A 21081-nucleotide genomic window follows, 5' to 3' on the forward strand; every position below is an offset into this window, starting at 1 on the left:
GCAGCCACGTAATTGACAAAGATTGTGAAATAAAGATCACAGAAAAGCCACTCAGAATTTTATCACTGTTAAATTGTTACTCTTAAAGACACATCACTAGCTGGATTTAACTAGTAGCTGTTACACAATAATAATGAAAATTTCTCAGCTACTACCCTGAATATATTTGGCAATAAGAACATATTAGTAATAGTCTTATAAAACATGAAAATTTTATACTAAATGTGTGATCAAAGCCAAGTTGGGCAAAGTTTTCTAATGGACATTTCTCCATGAAACCAGAAATAAAAATTACCCTTCTTATAAAAGTTTTTCATAAAGCTACAATTTTGTGCAATTTGTTAAGTACACTGTCATCTATTTAAAAAAAAAGAAAAAAAAGGCACTGGGAGGTGGTGGTGTACGCATTTAATCCCAGCACTCAGGAGGCACAGCCAGGCAGATCTTTGTGAGTTTGAGACCAGCCTGGTCTACAACAGCTAGTTCCAGGACAGGCTCCAGAGCTATAAAGAGAAACTCTGTTTCAAAAAAGCCAAATCACCTAAAAATTAGAAACCACTAAAAATCATTTCTTAAAAAGGTAATAACTTGTTTTTAATGAAATAAAAGGTAGTGCATGCTCTGTAACTCTTTGTAAAAAGGATAATTTTTTTCAGTTTGTTTTTCCTCCGTTTGAAATTACTAATAATTACAATTTAAAACCAGTCTTTAAGTTTTATTTCTTATTCCAGACAGAAAGAATAATAACAAAAAAATTCCTTAACTGACACTAAACAAAATCATTTCCTTTTCTTGCCTTCTTTTCTTAAACAGATGTGGTTTCAAATAGTTCAGGTTGGACTGGAATTCACTATGTAGCTAAAAATGACCTTTAAACCTTGATCCTCCTGATTGTATTTCTAAGTGTTAGGAATACAAGTATGGACTACCACACAATGATTCATAAATAAATTTTAGAGTAATTAACGAGTTTTTAAAACTAGATTCCTGGAGTTTTTAAAACTAGATCCCTGGTTATGTAACTAATTTGTAACAGCAGGACCAGAAAAATCAATAAAACTAAAAGTGCAGCTATTTGTAAGTCTGCTGAAATGGTAGAATGTTGGTGTTCCAAACTTACCTGATAAGGGAAAATTGAGTCAGTGTTTAATTGACTGAAAATTACTCATTTCTATAACAGTGTAAGAACGTTCTTTGGAAATGTAAATTACTAAGTGGAACCAGTAACGTGCATACAGCCACAAACAAGGAACAACTGAGAAATGACCAATGTCCTTATTCAACAAAGATGCTTAGAAAAGGAGCAACCCAGAAATATGAAGTCAGAAAAGAAAAAAAAAAAAAAAAAAAAACAAAAAACGCCTTACCACATTCATGAATTTACTTACAAAAAAAAAAAAAAGAAAAAGAAAAGAAAAACTCTACATAATCACAAAGGAAATCCATTCATCACTAACAACTAACCAAAACAATAGTTTTTTCATGAAAATGGGAATTGTACAATTCTTATTTCTTACCGCATGTACACTAAGGCCCATCCATGGTGAATGCCAAAGTTAGTGACTACACTAATAAAACTTCTTTTTATTCTTATAAACAATCCAGGATAGCATTCACTGTCATCCTATCTTTTCACAAGTAAAACACCTTACAAATAACTGTGGGGTATGCATGCATGTGTGGCCCCAATGAATCTAAAACTACAGGCCTCACACATGCTGAGCAAGTACTACCATCAGCTATATTCCCAGCCTGAAAACTAAATGAAATTTATCTTACAAAGTAATTCTGATTTTTGTTATTTTGCTAATAATATCACCTTATGACTTACAAAAGAGTTCTGGTTTTAAAAATCTAAACATGTAAAAATAGTAGAAACCTGTTTCTTCTTGTTAGCTGAAACCTCAAATAGAGGAAGTAATTTTTTATGTGTCTGTAAGGTGCAGTATTTAAGGACTCCTTTCATTTCACATATTGGTGAAAGAGGAAGGCAGATACTGGTTAGCAAGCTATGTATGTAATCAAACCAATGATAATTTATGTTCAAAAAAAATATGCTAAGTATGCATAAGAACACAGTATGGAGGCAAAAAACATGGAGCCAAAATAAACATCTAGCACACTATCAATTTGACCAAAATTAGGCACTATGTAATTCTTTGACTTCAATTTTAAAACTGATGTACTGAAATCAAATTGTGTTTAAAAAAAAAACAAAAACAAAAACAAAAACAAAAAACAACCAAAATGCAGCATGAAGATTTATTAATAGTTTATCCACACTGGTTTTTCAAACACATTTTCTTCCCTATAACTTCATTTACATGACTTACTGATCAAAGTTTCAATGATAAAGTAAAATTAAGCCAGTTATCACAATACACAGGCATTATAAAATGAACAACTAATTTCAAGTTTAGTAAATATATGGAATTCCTTATTTATAGACATTTAAAGTCAAAATAAGGCATGAAGTTTAAAAATGGATTTCGCTTGTGATATGTAGAACACCTCTGTCAAAAATCCTCCACATCTTTAACAGGTATTAAACAAGAAATATAATTACCATATTGAAATAAGATCGGACTTTAACTCCTCTTGCTAGATCCCACACTATCACGTTTCCATCATGTCCAGCAGAAAAGAGAACTCTAGGATCAAATGGGTGCGGCTCAAGAACAAACACCTCATCTTCATGACCCTGAAATATTTTGAAGTAGTAAAGCAGTTACAAATGCTTAAAATTATACAGAAGAATGACAATGGTTCTAGAAATCATATTAAATTGGCAAAAATTTCAACTTTACCAATGCCTAAAAGAAAATAATAGACTGCACTAATATAACAGCACTGTCCATGGCTTAGGTATTAGTAAATACTCAAGAATACAATTAATGCATTCCTAATAACAAAGTCTTCAAGCATTTACAATGTATTTCCAAGTCAATCTGCTTACACTTTTTAATTATTCCCTGTTATCTATCAAGAGGTTTTAGACAACATATCAGCTTTATTTTATGTATTTAGACTACATTCTAAAATCTACCTCAGTAATTTTTTGTTGTTGTTATTTTGTTTTTCAAGACAGGGTTTCTCTGTGTAGCTTTGGAACCTATCCTGGCACTTGCTCTGGAGACCACGCTGGCCTCGAACTCACAGAGATCCGCCTGCCTCTGCCTTCCGAGTGCTGGGATTAAAGGCGTGCACCACCAACACCCGGCCCACCTCAGTAATATTAGAAGTTTGGGTTTTGTTTCTCACCATTAGGACATGAATCAGTTGACCAGTATAAGAATTCCAAACTTTCAGAGTCATGTTATTAACTGCAGTTATAACTGTGTTGTCATGTCGATCCCAAGCTACCATTGTTACTTTCATTTTTGTAATTTTGTCTTCTATTCCTTGAAGATTTTGGCTGAAAAGGGAAAGTTTACTGTTTAAATTGATGTTATAAATACAGGACAAAGATAAAATGTGTTTTTAAATACAGTTTGTAGTTATTAACATGAATAGTTATTATAAATGAAAACAGTTGAACAGATAAAATGGCAGAAGTTATCGTAAGGATTCAGAAAATCCAAGATGTCCAGGATTACAGCATCCAAAAGCCATTAGGAGCAGAGACCCTGAGGGGAATTCCACTGTTGTAACTACCTGTGGTCCAGCAGCATTATGCCATGCAGCTCATTGTCCCACCTTTTACTGTTGCTACCATGCTATCCTAACTGCTCTGTTCTCACATCCACTGAGACAACTACACATAAACAGAAGTAGAGGAAATGATCAAATAGTAAAACTAAAACTGTTACAACATGTATTATCATTTTTCGTGGCTGAAGAAAGCCACTGGAACTAAAAAGTTATTCTTTGCGGGAGGCCTTAGGTGGTAGGGTACCTGCTTAATAACATTCAGGAAGGCTTGGTGCCACCTGCCTGTAATTACAGAAACAACAGGTGGAGTGAAGGAAGTGGGTAGATCAGGAATCCAATGCCATCTCTGATACAAAAAAGTTCAAACCAACTCAGTATATGAGATCAAGTCTCATAAACAAACAAAAACCAGATATGAAACATAAGACACTTGGAGTGTAAACATTTTCATCCATTTAATAAAACTGAACTAAAAATTAATTCAACAGGTCTTAATATTCAGGGTAATGAGATAGTTCACAAAAATCAGCACTGTTCATCTCCTATAGTACCTCTAATTACTGAAGATAAACATCATCTTAACATGGTATACAACTTTATAAGCAAAGGTTATTCCAAACAACATTATATTATTAAATAATCTAGATAAATAAATCAAGTTTGGTCCCTTACCCTGCTGGACGAGTAGCCATATCTAACAAAATGCTTTTCCATTCTCTTCGTTTAAATTGCCAAATTCGTGCTGTCCCATCACGACTACCACTTACAAACCTATAAAATAAATGAATGAATGAATGAATGAATGAATGAATGAGTAAATAAATAATAAAGTCCGATCCCGCCAAAGATAGGGAAGGATCACAGAGGCTTTATCAAAATGTACTTTTCCCAAAATTCTCTTTTTAAAGGACACCTTTATTTACAAAATATTCCAATATAATAGAAATGGTTTCTCTCTGTCTCTATAAATCTAAGAACTCCCAAAACTTTATAAGTTTGTAAGATTATTTTACTAAGTCATGAACAAGCAGATGAAAAGAACACTTAAAAAGATATAATAAACAGAATAAATATTTTCTAAGGGAAAAAAATTGCTCCTCAGAAACAAAGACTTAGATTTGTTCATTCAAAGTGCCAAGAAGTAGCTCCATTTCTTTTAAATCCAAAACAAGAGAATATTTACAGAAAACCATTGTTTAACATCTAGGAATATCTCAAATGTGATAAATTTCCATTTTTTTATGAAAGACTTCTCTTCTGATAGAAAGATAAAAGTATGGATTAAAAAAAAAAACAATAACAACAACTCCTCCTGTTATTAGATAAGTACCCAAATATCTAACACTATGGAAATTGGGTAAGAAGGTTATATTCTTTTCTTCAAGAATGAATAACTTCTATACAACTTAAAATCTGACTACTACACTTAACTTTATCTTCTAATTTTAAAGTTGCAACTAAATAAGACAAACATATTTTACCTGTTACTAGTGTTAGAAAACTGGATACTGTCAACTTTGTCCTGTACAAACAAAAAACAAAGCAGAAGCTGAATATAATCTTGATTCACTTAAGGCTATACCCATCTATATCCTTCACCAATACTCACAGTATGAAACTCCAATTCTGATATTTTCTCTGGTTGACCAGATCCAAAAAAATAAACTCTAATAATATGGTCAGTGCTTCCAGTGGCCAAGAACATTCCACCTATGAGGAACAACAGCACACTAAGTAAAACACGACTTCTACATGATACCATTAACTTTGCTGAGTCTTCTTTTGCTGTCCTCTTACCCACCTATCAAAGTCCTATCCTACTTTTACAACTCCCTCAGTAACATGCTTACACAAAGTCTGCAGTAATACAAGCCTGCTCTCAAAGTTCACTTATGTCAGCGTACCATAGTATATATATTTTACTTTAAAAAAATCACTATGTGACAATTTTATTCATCTTGAGAACAATACTCTCACACAGCATCAAATTGTTATACACATTGAAACATTTTAAGTACCTTTGATGAATGATCCACTTACTGGACACTTAAAAACAACAATGTATCTTTAGAAAAAGAGCATGAACTCACAGTATGAAAAAAAGAATACATATGAAGAGCCTATGTTTGTGTTTAAACTAGAACAAACACTGTCTTGATGGCAGCAGCAGATGCACTGGTGTTTACTGTCCTTTACCATCACTCAGTACTGCTATCTGCAATTATCAAATGAACAAAGGTTCATAAAAACAGTGGGAGGAAGACAGACTGGGAACATTACACACCAATCTATTCACGCTAATTTTATCAATTCACTTTAAATACTTAGGTCATAAAAACCTTCTGGCAACCATTTAAAATGCTACTTCAGAAGCTTAATTAGAACAAGATTCTGAGGACAAAATGAATACATACATGCATCACATTTTAAAATTTTTACTGATTTTATAGAACATCTCCAAAATCCATGAAAACAAACAAGTTTTAAAATATTTTATCTGCAATGAGACAGTCTAAAGTTAATTGTTTAATCAGTCAATTTTGAAACAATTCATTCCCTCCTTCGAGAGAAGTATGGCATACATGTAATTCCAGCAAAGTTCAAAATATCAAAATAAAAGTATCTAATTTGACTTTCAGTCTGTTATTCTTATTAGCTCTAGTATATGTGTAGGAATATGATATATACTGCAGCAGAAAATATTTTCATAATTTTATCTTTGAGAGGTACTTCCTAATACATAATTTTAAGTTGAAAATTAAAAGGGTAAACAATCATACCAGCACTGAATGAAGAACAGATCATCTGAACTCCAGGCCGAGGGCGTTCTGTAAATTTTGTAGGTCTTGGACTTTAATGAAAAAAAAAAATCATTTAAAAAAATCCTATGAAAATTGATCTTTGAAAAAAAAATTAAGTAACAGTTGGCTATCTTCCTAAAAACCAACATCAAAATCTAAACAATATCAGCAGACCTGTAAAATTCTAGACATAAATTCCATAGTACATTCTGATACATATGTCAATTAGTACATGGAATAATCCCAAAGTCACTATCTTTCTAGAAGTGAATTATATCCACTTTTAATCACCTCTAACAAACATCATATAGTAGATAGCAGCATACAAATGTGTATGGAAATAAATTAACTATAAAAATGAACACATTGTCAAAATAGGTGTTACCTCTGTGGTTCATGTGTATTATATGTATGTGTTGGGGGTGGGGTTATGAACATGCATGCAACCATGAATGTATGTATGTGGAAGCCAGAAGCTGACAACATGTGTCATGACTCCACCTCATTTTTGAGGCAAGGTCTGTTAGTACATAAGATCTCACAGATTGGCTAACATAGATAGCCAGCAAGCTACAAGAGTCCACCTACCTCTGCCCTACCACTATTCCTAGTTCCTGAGGTGACAGATGTGCCTCCATGTCCAGCTTTATACAGGAAGATGAGGCTCCAAAGTAAGGTTCTCATGATTGCACAGCAAGCACTTTACCAACTAAGCCATCTCCCCCACTTTTGCTCACCTTCTAATATAACATGATAAAATATTCTTCCAAAACACAAGAATTTATCCTTATACGAAAGTAAATCTGAAGGAATGTGACTCATATCAACAATAAAATTCCTTCAAATAGTATGAGCCATATAAAATAGATTATATTCAACTATATAAACTATATAGATGTTTGAGATTAATATTTTTGACATGCTTAAAGTTCCACTATGTTGAAAAACAAACAACATTATAGATTTAAAGTATGACAATATTTCTGAATGCATGTAACAATGTGCTTATAATGCTATAACATTAATTTTATTTTATACCCTATTTTTAACTATTTAATCATAAAATAAATAATTAGGGTTGTTAAAGCACACTATCTAGCTTTAACAAAACATAGAACTAAAATTAAAGCAGTTTTGTTTGTGATTATTTAAGAAAAGATAATGCAAACAAATGATCCTTAATCCCAGCCCTTGGGAGGCTGAAGCAGGATGACTGCTCAAATCTGAGGCCAGTCTGGGTTCCATAATGAGTTCAGGACAACATGGGTTACAAAGTGAGAACCTATTTCAAAAGAATGGCACACAGAGCAAAGTACTACCTATTACCAATGGTTTCAGGTATGAGAAAACCATTTTACCTTTCTTTACTTCAGGGTCCTTAATCAAAAGATTAACTGTTCTGTCACCCTGACTTGATAAACCAAAATTTAAGAAAAACTTTAGATTTATTTTCTTTGCGTGAGTGTTCTGCCTGTTAAGTATGTATGTTCACTATGTCCTATGTCCCTGATGTTTGTGAAGGTTACAATCGGGCATCAGATTCCCTGGAACTGGAGTTACAAGAGTTTTTAATTGCTGGGCGATCTTTCCATCTCTGCAAAGAAAGACTTTAACAGAGTAAAAGCAAAACTGTGAAGTGCTACTATGGAATATGTGTATCTACCTTAATGTAGCATAATGAAACTTCAACTGTTTTCCTAAATCTAAAATAAAATCTAATCTTTATAGACTCAGTAATGTAATTTAAATTATTCTAAAAAAAACAGCTTTAGCAATGATAATGTTCTCAGTACAAAATTAAGCTACTGCAATAAAATTATACAGCACACAGAAAGACATGGCAATAAAACATATATTCTTTAAGGAAACAAGTGGGCTCAAGACTAAGATAAATAAAATCAGTAAGTATGAAGGGAAAAAAACTAAAGCATAAAAAACAAATGGTAAGGCATAAAATTGAAAGATTAGTGAAAAAAAAATCAAAGCTCATTTACTTGAGGAAAGAAAATTAAATATATTCCCTTCCCTTTGCCAATTATCTTTTAAACTTTCAATCATTAAACACTTATTTTATGGAAAAAAATATCAACTAACTTTATTTTAAGAGTTCCAGCATCCCAAAGCCAAAAGCAAATAGTGCCATCTGCCCCAGTAGAAGACAGGTATCTCTTTGAGCCACTGCACAATGGTGAGAACTGAAAAGCAATCACAGGAGAAACAGTCTTTAAAAGAACAAAGACAGTCCAAATAATGAAACTCTCCTTTAAAAAACAAATTAATAGAAACTAACAGTAACCAGAAATACAGAATTGATGAAATTCATGCTTGCTATGACATTATAAGTCCATCCAATTCATAACACAGGATACTTTTCTGTTTCAAACCTTAGATACTACACATCATTAAAGTGACTTCATAAAGCTTATTTAAACTTTAATTAAAACCAAAAAAGATTTAATAGGGCTTAAAACAATTACCTGTAGTGATGTAATGGATGCACTGTGTCCTTGAAGAACAGCCAAAGGTGCACAAGTCCGAAGACACCAGACCCGGATCATTTTATCACAACTCCCAGCTGCTATCATAGTGTTCTCATAGTTGACAGCCATGTCTGATATCTCAGCGGCGTGTCCTCTTAAAGTAGCCAGCAATCTCCCATCATCTGTGGCCCAGATCTTTACAAGACAATCATCAGAGCCCTGGAAATTACAATAGGCACATTGATAAGAATTAATCCTATAAGTAATAATCACATTGCAATTATATATATATATATAAAATTATATATATAAATATATATAATATGTGGAGATAATATATCCACATATCAACAATCACATTTTAGGCATTGAAAAAGAAAATTTTAAGTAATAATCTTCTTCCTAAATTCCTTATTTTATTAAGTCATTCAATAATTAAAATCTGTGTAACCATAAGCAAACAAGAGAAGATATAGGTAATAACATGCATCAATGGTCACCATCTACAATTATCTCTACTTTAGTCTCACAAAGAAATTGAATTTCTGCAATAATAATGTAAAGTCTAATTGCAAAACAAATACACTGGTTCCTAATACCATACATGTCATTTTGCTATACAAAATGAAAAGTATGGTAATTTGGGGAAACTTTTAGAAAACTGAAAGTGTAACAAAACTGAAGTTAACTATCACTGACCTTCAGCTAAAATTATACAACATTGGCTAAAATCATTGTTCAGAAAAAAAAGGGTTATCTCTACGAAACCAATACATACATAAATTATTTTATTTAGCTTAAATTTTTAAGACTTTTTTTTTAAAGGAAGATGTTCCCCATTAATTCTTTATTTGGAAATAAATACTACAATTTCACATTCCAAAACAGAGATGAGAACTTTTGGGTTCTATTTTTATATTTTAATATGAAAATCTCAAGTTTCTAAAACAGTATAGACCATGTCATAAATCCTCATATAATGATCCTAGAAATTCAAACTTATCAGTATTTCTGCCACATTTCTAAGTTAAAATAGAAAACAGGCACTTTTAAAATTACTGACTGTTTGGCAGGATCTAGTTTTACTATGGTTTCATGTAACCATTCTTCTAAGACATTCCAATCTAATGCAAATAGGAAACAAAACCCAAACCGTCAGATCTGAAGAGAACCTACAAAGTCAAACAAACACAAGTTTTCTGCTTCATACTAATAAAACACAGATATAACACGTACACAGTAGTGGAAGTTAGATGATGTGTATTAATTCAAACTCTGCCAACACTAACTAAAGCACTGCCCGCTTATGTACAAGCTAGTGGTTGAGTCCTGAAGCAAACTAGAAAAGTTACCAAGTAGCAAGCAGCCTAGACAGTAATTTACAATATGAAGTAATGATGTGAGGAAATATGATAAACTATAATAGACATCAAGCAGCAGAGTACCCAGACTAGATGTATTTTTCAAAGAGTATTTTGTCATCAGTGTGAATGGGGCTGGAAAACAGGAAATCAATTCAAAATTGGTAAAATAGTTAATAAAATGAGTAACTTGTTACTAGAGCAGAAGAGAAAGATTAGAAAGAAAAGATCAAGAAGAGTAGTAACAGGGATAAGAATGCATTTGCACATCTCTGGTAAGTAAATTAAGAACAGCACTCTTTGACTTCAGGAAACAAAGTCTATCCCACCATCTAGCACAAGTGCTTGCTAAATACACAAAGGCTTTACAACACTCATTTGTTTAATTCCATAATTTAATTAATTCCATTCTCTTAATTCCAGAAATTGAGTCAACTCATTCACTCCAATCATTTAGCTTCATTTCCAAAACTGAAGGCAAAATAATGCCACCACTTTCCATTAGCTACGTCAATAAACAAAACATGTACAGCCTCTTTCCACAAACAAGATGTAAAAACTAATTATAAGGCACTTGCATTGCATTAGCTATTGTTCAGTAATGCAGAGATGACTTAAAGTACATGTGAGAAGACACACAGCTTGTGCACAAATTATATGCTATTTTAAATAAGCAACTAGAGCAACCACAGAGCCTGGTTATTCACAAAGGACCTGGAATCAACTCCTCCAAAATAATAAGAGACAACTGACTTGGTTCTGACTTGTATTTATCACAAAAATGGAATTTTATGCTAACATACATATAACACAAGATTTTGTTACACAAAATATGTGTAACTCTAATTCCAAATATGGGTATGATTCACTTTGTTCATATGAATCTGAGTAAGTCTGCTTTACATACCATTACAATTATTTCTCAGGTTAACAAACTATGAGCCCTTCTAACTTTTTGATAAATATGTCAGTTTTAACAAAAATAATGGCAACTTGTGTTCCCTCCATCCTCTTCTCACAAATTAAATCTAATAATAAGGTCCTATTGTATTCCTGAGCTTATTATTCAAAAATTATATCAACTTAAATTAATATTATTTTTCCCTATTCAAATGAGTAGCAACAATAGAACTAATGTATACTTTCCCTTATGTATTTAATATTCCAAGTAGCCTTCCTTTTTTCCTATCAAATAAGAGAACTTTTGATCACTACTTAAGGAAATCTTTTACTACTCAAAGAGCTATCCTTGCTGCTACAGAAGTCTTGACAGAATTTTAAACAGAACACTAAGTATCACTAAGCAAATTGTACCTCATGCTTTACTACTTTTGATCAGTAATTTTTAAGGACATTTGAAAGGTTTCTTTTTTTAATGATTGTTAGAAATACAAACACAGAAAACAGTTAACCAGAAAGGAAAATAAAATATTGAGAGAACATTTTTTTATAGTCTATATGCATTATTTTATTGTTTAAATGGTCTTCATTCATGTTTCATTTCAATAATATTTCCCCAGCTTGTAAAGCTTATGTTACATTGAGCTCCTCTTTAAATTCACAATGCATAAAACTGCCAGGTGGGGTAAAAACAGAGTGCATTAAGAGACTGAACTATAAATCAGGTGGTTGTGTTCACGTACTGTAAAAATACCACCAATTTCGAGAAAACATTTTTTTAAACATGCATGAGTGTTGCCTACATGTATGTTTATATATCGTATTCATGCAGTGCCAACAGAGGCTAGAAAAGAGCGCCGTTCCTTGGGATTGAACTTACAGGGGGTTAGGTACCATGTGGGCACTGGGAATCAAACCCAGATCATCTGGAAGCTGAACCAATGCTCTTAACCACTGAACCCTCTCTCCAGCTCCAAAAAAAAAATTTAATAATAAACTATGTGAGGTAACATACTTGTGATTTGTAGGAGACAAAGGATGAGCTCAACATGTAGGAGGCAAAGGATGAACTCAAGATCATCCCTAGCTACATACTAAGCTTGAAGCCAGCTCAGGATATAAGAACCTTATCTGGAAAAAAACAAAACGGGGTGGGGGAGGGGGGTGGATGGGGGTGCACCTAGAGAGATGACCCAGCAGTTAAGATCACTTTGTTACTCTTGTAGAGGAGCAGGTTTGGTTCCCAGGACCCACATGGTAGGTCACACTGTCTCTAACTCTAGTTCTAAGGGATCTGACACCTTCTGACCTCCATGGCACCAGGCATGCACCTGGACACATACATACAAGCAAGTACAAACACTCATACATTAAAAAAAAAAAATGCAATAAAATGCACTACAGGTGTGTTTATTTATTTACTGTTGCTCACCAGGCATTAAACCCAGTGTACTGAGTCCAAGAAAAGTGTACCACTGCTGAGGTAGAGCTTCAATCAATTCCTTGCACACGTTTTATGTAACTGTGGAAGGTGAGTTGAAAACTGACTAAAAATTACTCTTTAAACAGACCAAACTCTTGATCAGAATTTAAGTCAGCTTTCCTTAAGCCTAACTGCAGCACTAGAAATGGTACTTAGATTAACAATAAATATAAGAGTAAGACATCAGACGCTAATAAAAGGAAAATGTTAAAACTGTATTGGGTATTAAATAAGAACAATGTTTTATCAATGGAGAAAGGGTTCAGTAGCAACATGGTATATATTTTAAGATATATGAAGGACATCGTGTGAAGGACAATGAGAACAAGAAAGATGAGACTCTACTCTCAAGTCTAAAGTCCTATCCTCACATCAAACTCAGCTGCTGGTTTTGGTGAGGTTTCTATCCTCCAGTGGATAGAAATCTCATGTTTCATTCAATGTGATGGACAGCAGCTGAATACCATCTTGAGGGAAAGTCTGTCACTAAAAACTGAATTACAATAAGAGCCTGAGATAAAGGTTGGGAAATTGCCATTTGGCCTACTTCATCCACTGAGTTAAGAAAAGGCTCAGGGAAACTGTTGTGGAGGTCAGGACAGGTAGACAGTGACAAATAAAAGGGCATAGATGGTAGGAGAATAGGCAAAGGACAGGAGATGAGTCATCAAAAGATATCCTGCCCTTGGTGGCTAGCAACAGCTCTCACCGACTGAGAAAACTCATGAGTTTGAGAGGCCTGACAGTGAGGATCAACCCCTGTAGCCATACCTAACTGCTACAGAGACTTAAAACTGTTGTTGCATAGTTCCAGGAAGATGATTAACACCCAGGAGGTTCTTCAAAAACCATGAAGGCAGAACTGCCTCAGGACTTGGTCCCTTTTTCCACAGTCTTGATAGACTTGGAAAATTTCTGCAAGATGAAATAATAGCCTCACCAGCAGTTAGGATCTAGGGAGTGTCAGGAGGGTGAGAACCACGCCAGCCCTCAGACTGAAAAGCTCAGTGTGGACAGAACAGGCCCCTGGTAAGTCAAGAAGGTGAGCTACCAAGATACAGACAAGTCAGGTGGACATTAGATACTTGTCTAATACAGATACAGTACCAGTACAAACTATAGCAAATACAAGAGTCTACTAGTTCAACTGACACTCCCAATCTTCATATTAGATAACTGGCCATTTCCACCCTAAGAACCCAAGAAGAGTCTGCTCAAAAAAAAAAAAAAAAAAAAAAAAAAAAAAAAAAAAAAGGCAATTCACCCTGTTCTTACTACACAGACCAGGCTGGCCTAGAATTCAGACAGACCCACATGGTCCTGATTCCCTGAGTACTGAGATTAAAGGTCCATGCCGCCAATCACAGCCACATCTTTTTTGTTTTTATCATTACACTTTTAGATGTATTTCTGCTTCATGGTGTTTTAAAAATATTTTCAAGGTTTTTTTTTTTTTGTTCCCTTTCATGCATCACCTGATTTTGTTTATACTGTTTTAATTACTGAGCAGTATTTTTTTTCTTTTCAGTCTATTATTGGGAACTTTTATTTTGTTTTAGCTTTCTTAAAAAATACAATCTTTTATTCTCCCTCACCCATAATATTCTTCTACTCTTGTTATTATCCTTTTCCCTTTTTTATATTTAACTTTGTTCTCCCTCTATCTCTCCATTTTCTGGCCTCCTTCCTTTGCTTCTTAATAAAGGATGGGGGAAGAGAGGGTAACAGATATCTGTGAGATGAAAACAAAGAAGGAACCATCAGGGGAGGGAGGCCTGAGTAAGGGAACAAGCCAAATGACAAGAACATAGATGAGGATAGTAGAGGAGTGTGACAAATTAAAACAAATCATAATGACATGAAAATGCCATACCAAAACTCATTACTTTTATACTACCAAATGTCAAAAGAAAATAATTAAGTATAGAAACTCAGTAATTAAGAAGGAAAATTTCCAAAATCAACAGTAAGAAAGCCTAACACATTTAGATAGCATTTAAATATTTTAGGATAACACAAACATATGACTGGCATTTTTTTCCCCATAAAGTCTGAATGCCCAATAGAAGTGGTAGCTACAGGAATAGTATATCCAGATACTAACATCTAATCTGGAAAGGCTTACCCTAAGGAAGATCAGAGAAGATGTCAAGAACTTAGATTTAACCTACTAAAGTAGCTTCTAGAGAATTTTGGTTGACAGACCCTTCTAGTTTCTACTGTTTCTGAACAGATCTGAAACTACAACAGGTCTAAGATAGAGAACATAACTTATTAGTTTGTAAATGACAATGACAGCAGAGATAATTACAAAAAGGCACCACTTAAGAGATCATAATTACAGGGAATGCCATAATAAAACAATCAGTCTGGCTATAAAACTGAAATTTTATTTTGGAGTTCACTTTAAATCCAATTACAATGTTACATAGTATTAATCTCAACATAGTATAGACGGAAAATAAGTACTTATTTTACTTTATAATATACTCAGAATTACTGTGGAAAGTGTTCATTGTCAGGTTTTTTAACTTGTCTATTGTCACTAAGCCTAGCATAAGCTGAAAATGGTACAACAAAAATTTTGCACAGCCTTTAGATTACCTAATCTTTAAAAACAATACATCAAATTTAGTGGATTTTTAATTATTATCTGAAGGTACCCTGTCAATGAAGAATGGAGACAAAAAAGTAAAAATATATTTTCATCCTGAAGATATAATAGAGTACAAAGGCTTGATGAAAACAGTAGGGTTTAAACAAAATTTCAGTTAGTCCAAATCAAAGAATTTGGTTTAATGTTAGCCTGTAAGTTCACTTATTTTAGTGCTAAACTTGAAAAGACCACACATGTCATACTAAAGAAAGGTGCCTTTAAAACAGCCTTTATTCTGGAATCACTGTTATTTATCAAATTATTTTAATTATTATATAAAAGCAATTATATATTAATTGCTTCCTTTTAATATGTAGCTAGATCTTCTACTAAGAATGTCTATCTAAAAAGTTAAAAATATTACGAATCCCCCTATAAATGGCCATATTTAAAAAAAATTGTGAAGTCAGAGGGACAAAATCCATGATGGGGAGAACTATAAGCATTCTTTTGGATACAAATCTAGGCAACACAAACCTGAGGAGGCAATGGCTTTGCTCTTTTGAGGAAGAAAACTTGTGCGGGTCTGACATGGCTTCCTATTTTGTAATGCACTAGACTTTGTGATTTTTCTCAAGCTTCAGAAGAATGCTGTATGTTCTACATAAAAATTTCATTAAGCTTCAATACAAAGCTATAAACTGCATAAATCTGATGCAGAAAACAACACAGGCAAAAATCTACATTCACAAACTTTACTTCTAGAAAGCAAGTTTTAATGTAATTAGTTACTTGTATTTATTTAAAAAGGAAAGCTGTTTTGGAACTTGATAGTTATTCTTCATATGGCTTATTCAGTAGACACTCTTGCCTAACAAACTATCTTTTCCAAGTCCATTACCGTTGCTGTTCTAAAACAAAGAGCTAGAGGGTTGGGGCTGGGGAGATGACTTGGGGTTAAGAATGCTTCCTGGGTTGAGATCCCAGGATCCACTAAGTGTTCTCCAAGTGCCTCCAGCTTCAAACAGGGAGAGGACACGAGGATCACTGGGGATTGCTGGATTCTAGCCTATCAGAGAGAGCAAGAGCCCCCAGTTGAGAGAGATGACCTCTACTTAAAAGAATAGGTGAAGAGTGTTAGAAGACACCAATAGTCTCTTCTGGCTTCTGTACAGAAGCACTCCTACATACATGTACACATAGAATCACATCACGCATAAGTAAATTTCTTAAGTGACGAGTATGTGAAAGATTAAATGAAAATTTCTAATACGATAGAAGTGATAAAGTATGGTTCAGGTCTGTGCAGGTAGAAAACTGTATATATTTGGGAACAGAGCAATTCTGCAGTTGGCCTTAAAAATAAAAAGTAAGCCTATAAATCTTTCCTTGATTTCAAAGGCAGAAAAAAGTCATCACACTCACTTGGAAAGGCAGGCAGGCAGGCAGGCAGGCAGGCAGGCAGGCAGGCAGGCAGGCAGGGCGCGCAGCGCGCGCGCGCACACCACGCGCGCACACCACGCCGCGCACACACGCACGCACGCACGCACGCCAACGCCAACACGCACGCACGCACACACGCACACACGCACACACGCACACACGCACACACGCACACACACACACACACACGAACGAACGAACCGGGTGGGGGGGGGATTTTTCTGAACTCTTTACCCTTTAAGAGCAGGTTACAGACCTGATACCATTCCCTCTTAAAACATAAGTAAGTTAATATAAATAATACTATCTTCAGTATCTACAGGATCCACTCAGTCTGCCAACTCTGCTCCTGATGTACACTTTTCTGTTTTATGCACTGGACTCCATATACATATTACACTTAACTGTCACATTTCTTCAGGCTCCTCTACCTGGGATCCTTTCTTATTTATGACCTCAGAAATTTATAAATATGGTCTCTACAAGATCTCAGAACTTGGCTCTGAAGAATGTATCTTATGACCAGATTCAGCTAATGCTGTCTTTGCATAAAAATTAATGTAAAGACACAACATTTTTCTCATTGGAACACCTTTCAGAATGTAGTCAATACATTCTACAACTAATAAAGTTAATTTGGTCATGTTATTTCTAAAGTTTCCTATTTTTCTCACCTCCAACTTTTTCACCTAAACAACTGGTACCTTTTGGGGCATAGTGCAAGATTATGTCAAGATCTTCAAAGCAAAATTCTCTCTACCAGCCTCAACCTGCTAGTAAAGAAATTAACCATATGAATGGCTTGAGAAAACAATCCAATCCCAAGCAAAGGGAATAAGTTGGTGGTAGAAAGATTTTGAACAAGAAGTTCTGCGTTTGATACAAAGGTAAAGTAACAATGTAATTAAAACATAAAAGTGGGGACACTTAGTATCTGTCAAAATTTATTTGTCTTAATAAATTGGAGCTACTGTAACAATACCTTGTGGTGGGTAAATCTTGGGGTGCTGAGTAAGTCTAAGAACCAGAGATTAAGATATTCAGTATCTAGTAAAAAATAAATAAATAAATAAATAAAATTCTATATCTATTTCCTAAGTAGCAACTTCTAACAGACAAGACAAGAGGCAAAGCCTTGGGTCTTTTTATAAGGACAACAACCCATTCTTGAAGTCATGACCTAACCATTACCAAAAGGTAATAGGGATTTAGTTTCAAGATACTTTGAAAATGGAAGTTTGGGGGTGGGGACCACAAAAATTTAGATCAAGGCAATTATTAACAACTTTGGCAAACTCATAAGGGATCTTCAGTCTTACTCTGCCTTAGTCTTTTGTGTTTGAGAAACAACTTATCTCTTGGCTTCTAAGACACTCTTTTCTACCAACCTACTATCCCATAATCAGAGATAACTGCCCATGCCACTTACTATGTTCTTTTGCCAGTTTTAAAAGTTGAAAATAGGCTTTCTTCAGCTGTAATGATGTTTCCATAAAATGATTTTACATCTCAATTTTGTAGGCTAATCTCATTCTTGTTCCCACTGTTGTTAAGAATGTGTATTTCCCACACACATAAGCCTCTCAGACAAAAGAGCAGCATGTCCAACTTAGCAGACATTTCTGCTTAAATGACTGACACAGTAAATAAGATGACTTTCTATGAAACATGTTAGATATTCTCTCATTCTCATCCTCATGTATATATGTGTGTATACATACATAAATACACATATATGTGAATCTTAAAAATCTTATTTTCAACGTACTGATCTTATTTTCAACGTACTGATCTTATTTTCACTTTCCTGTGACAGTTCAAGTTCTGCTTTGTTTCATGGCTCACTGCCAGAACCTTTTCAATATACACCACACCCAATGTCACTGTTGTTTTAATCCATACAGCACAACAGGATCCATAAAAGGTAGTATACACCCACAATCCCAGTATTTTGGCTGAACGTGAGACAGAAAGATGGTGAATTTCAGACCAGTCTGGTTTCTGAAGGAATTCTATGTCAACAAGAAATGCAGTATGTTTTACATTTATCACTTGTTCTCCCTTTCTTTGGGTAAAAGACTTAACTCTTTAGCAGGTCATATAGGAACTTCGTGGCTTTGTTCCTATCAGCACTTCCAGTTCACATATCTGATTCTGTGCTATATACCCAATAATACACAATTATGTTATAGTTTCCTCAAAGTTTTTAAACACCTTTCTCTACCTCACGAAAATTAGTCCCTTGGTAAAGTTTTCAAATACACTTGAACTAGGAACTTATAAATGAAAAGTATTAAAATACCAAATGTAGTAAAAGAAAATACTGGTTAGTCCTTTAGCCAATTGTTATTCGAATAAATTATGGCAATGTGTTGACACATGAATCTTCTGTTTGTCGTGAACTACTGCCACAAGCTTTAACCATCCCTCTTCAATTTTCAAGACCAAACTGTAAACTACAAGTCAGTTCAGTGTGTTGTGTGCTTCTAGAAAGCTGAATGAGAAAATAGCCATTATCGGTTTCATTTTACAAGGTAAATATGTGCAGTAGATAAAAATGTGCCGTTACCTATTGAAATGATACTACTAAAATAAAAGTAAATTGAAAAAAAGTAAGTCTTACTGCTAAGGAGATGGTTCAGGTTAAGAGCATGTACTGAAAACCCAGTTAGTTCCTATCACCCTAAGAGCTGCTCACATCAGGCCTCTAACTCTAGTTCTAGGATATCCGACACATGGCCTCTCTAAGCACCTTTACATAAACTAATGCAAACACACAGACACACACACACAGAAAATAGAAATTAAAAAACAAAAACCAGACTCTATTAGCATTTCTACTCTAATGTACTATTTCAGAGTATGTAACTACAATTCACCATATGAATGAGTCTATGACTTTGGCACAACTAGCAAATTATTTCACATTTTTGAAAATATCTTTTATAGTCTAGGTAAGATCATATAATCATTAATATGTTACTTATCTTCCTTTTGTGTATGCCTTCAACTAAAGAAAAACAACCAGGAAGCAGTTTCTTCTTCATTTATTCTTTTTCCCCAAATTAAATGCCCTGAGATGTACATTTTCTTGTAAGGCCAGATAACAAATAATTTCAACTCTACAGGCCATATGATTCTGTGATAAACCATACAACAGCACTTTTGTATCTCAACAGTGATTACATGCAGTATATAGCCAACTATGTGTCTTTATCTTTAAAAAAAAAAAAAACTATTTACAATAAGTGGTATGCTATACTGAGCCAAGGTAGTTAATTTGATTATTTATCCCCTGGTTCAAGTACTCTCAAATTTTGTTCTGAAAATTTTATTAAGCTCAGAAAATAGGAACAAAAACATTATTTCATTTCTGTTTCCTTCAAAAATTCCAAGAGATTATCAAATTCCTATCAAGTCAGATAATCCTATATAAATTTGCTATTTACAATCCATATTTCTCTTAAAGAAAGAACTCCCAAAAGGTACTTTACTAACATCAAAAATGGAAAAGCCATGCTTTTTTTTTTTTTTAAATAATCAAAGCGACAATGGTGTACAATTTTTATGGTCACCAAAATACGAACCCAACATAATACTTCTCATTATTTTAGTTTGTTACTGCTTTTGAAGGAATTCCTTCAAATGTTAGACAGGACTTGACTTAAGTTTTAAAAACTAAACATTAACCCATTAAATTAATGGCTAGGTTGATAGTTACAATTTAAAAGTCAACTACTAATGTGAATATAGCAAACACAAAGCAAATACAGACACCTGCTCTGTATGAGTTTAATAATCTATGAGGAAGCTTAGAAATTTTGTTTTGTTTCCTAAAAACAATGGAGCTGAAAGAAGGTAAAAGAAGAAAATACTGATAGTGTGAGTAAAGTGCAAATGCCCAATGGATTAAAAACAATAAAAACATGTGAAAAATTCTTTCAGATGTCCTTTCTTTAGTTGTTCTACAAATAACTGAATATATAGGTAGTTCTCGATTTATGTGCAAATTTACAAACAAAACAAAAACAAAATCCATAATCATTACTTTAGTTAAAATTAGCAGATGGAAAGATGGCTCATGGTTAGAAGTACTTGCTATTCCTTTAAGACCTAGCCTTGGTTCTCACAACCTACACAGAAGGTTCATTCCATCTCCAAAAATCTGATGCCCTCTTCTGAATTTCATGGGCACCAGGTGTGCACATATATTTGCACGCAAAAAAACTCATATGCATAAAAAATAAAATAAGTCTTTAAAGTTAGCAGCAGTTCCCCAAAATCAAAAATGGGAATTTCTATTTGAAGTTTTCTCCCCCATTTCCTTGTTTCAAAGGCAATTAAGGACTGAGGGAATGCATGCTTT

At 33.9% G+C, this 21081-nt stretch overlaps 1 protein-coding gene across 1 annotated transcript in view; it reads right to left on the minus strand.

Moving 5' to 3' along the window:
* Phip (pleckstrin homology domain interacting protein) overlaps window positions 1-21081 on the minus strand; it is a 116481-nt gene that overhangs the window by 66484 nt on the left and 28916 nt on the right. The window contains exons 7-14 of the mRNA XM_035444226.1: window positions 8930-9151; window positions 8547-8647; window positions 6432-6502; window positions 5261-5361; window positions 5133-5173; window positions 4324-4422; window positions 3262-3415; window positions 2567-2701 (exon numbers count right to left, since the gene is read on the minus strand). Coding sequence (XP_035300117.1) covers window positions 2567-2701; window positions 3262-3415; window positions 4324-4422; window positions 5133-5173; window positions 5261-5361; window positions 6432-6502; window positions 8547-8647; window positions 8930-9151 — 924 coding nt within the window. The remainder of the gene's footprint in view (window positions 1-2566; window positions 2702-3261; window positions 3416-4323; window positions 4423-5132; window positions 5174-5260; window positions 5362-6431; window positions 6503-8546; window positions 8648-8929; window positions 9152-21081) is intronic.

This window comes from Cricetulus griseus, chromosome 4, assembly GCF_003668045.3.
Source record: "Cricetulus griseus strain 17A/GY chromosome 4, alternate assembly CriGri-PICRH-1.0, whole genome shotgun sequence".
Lineage (NCBI taxonomy): Eukaryota > Metazoa > Chordata > Mammalia > Rodentia > Cricetidae > Cricetulus > Cricetulus griseus.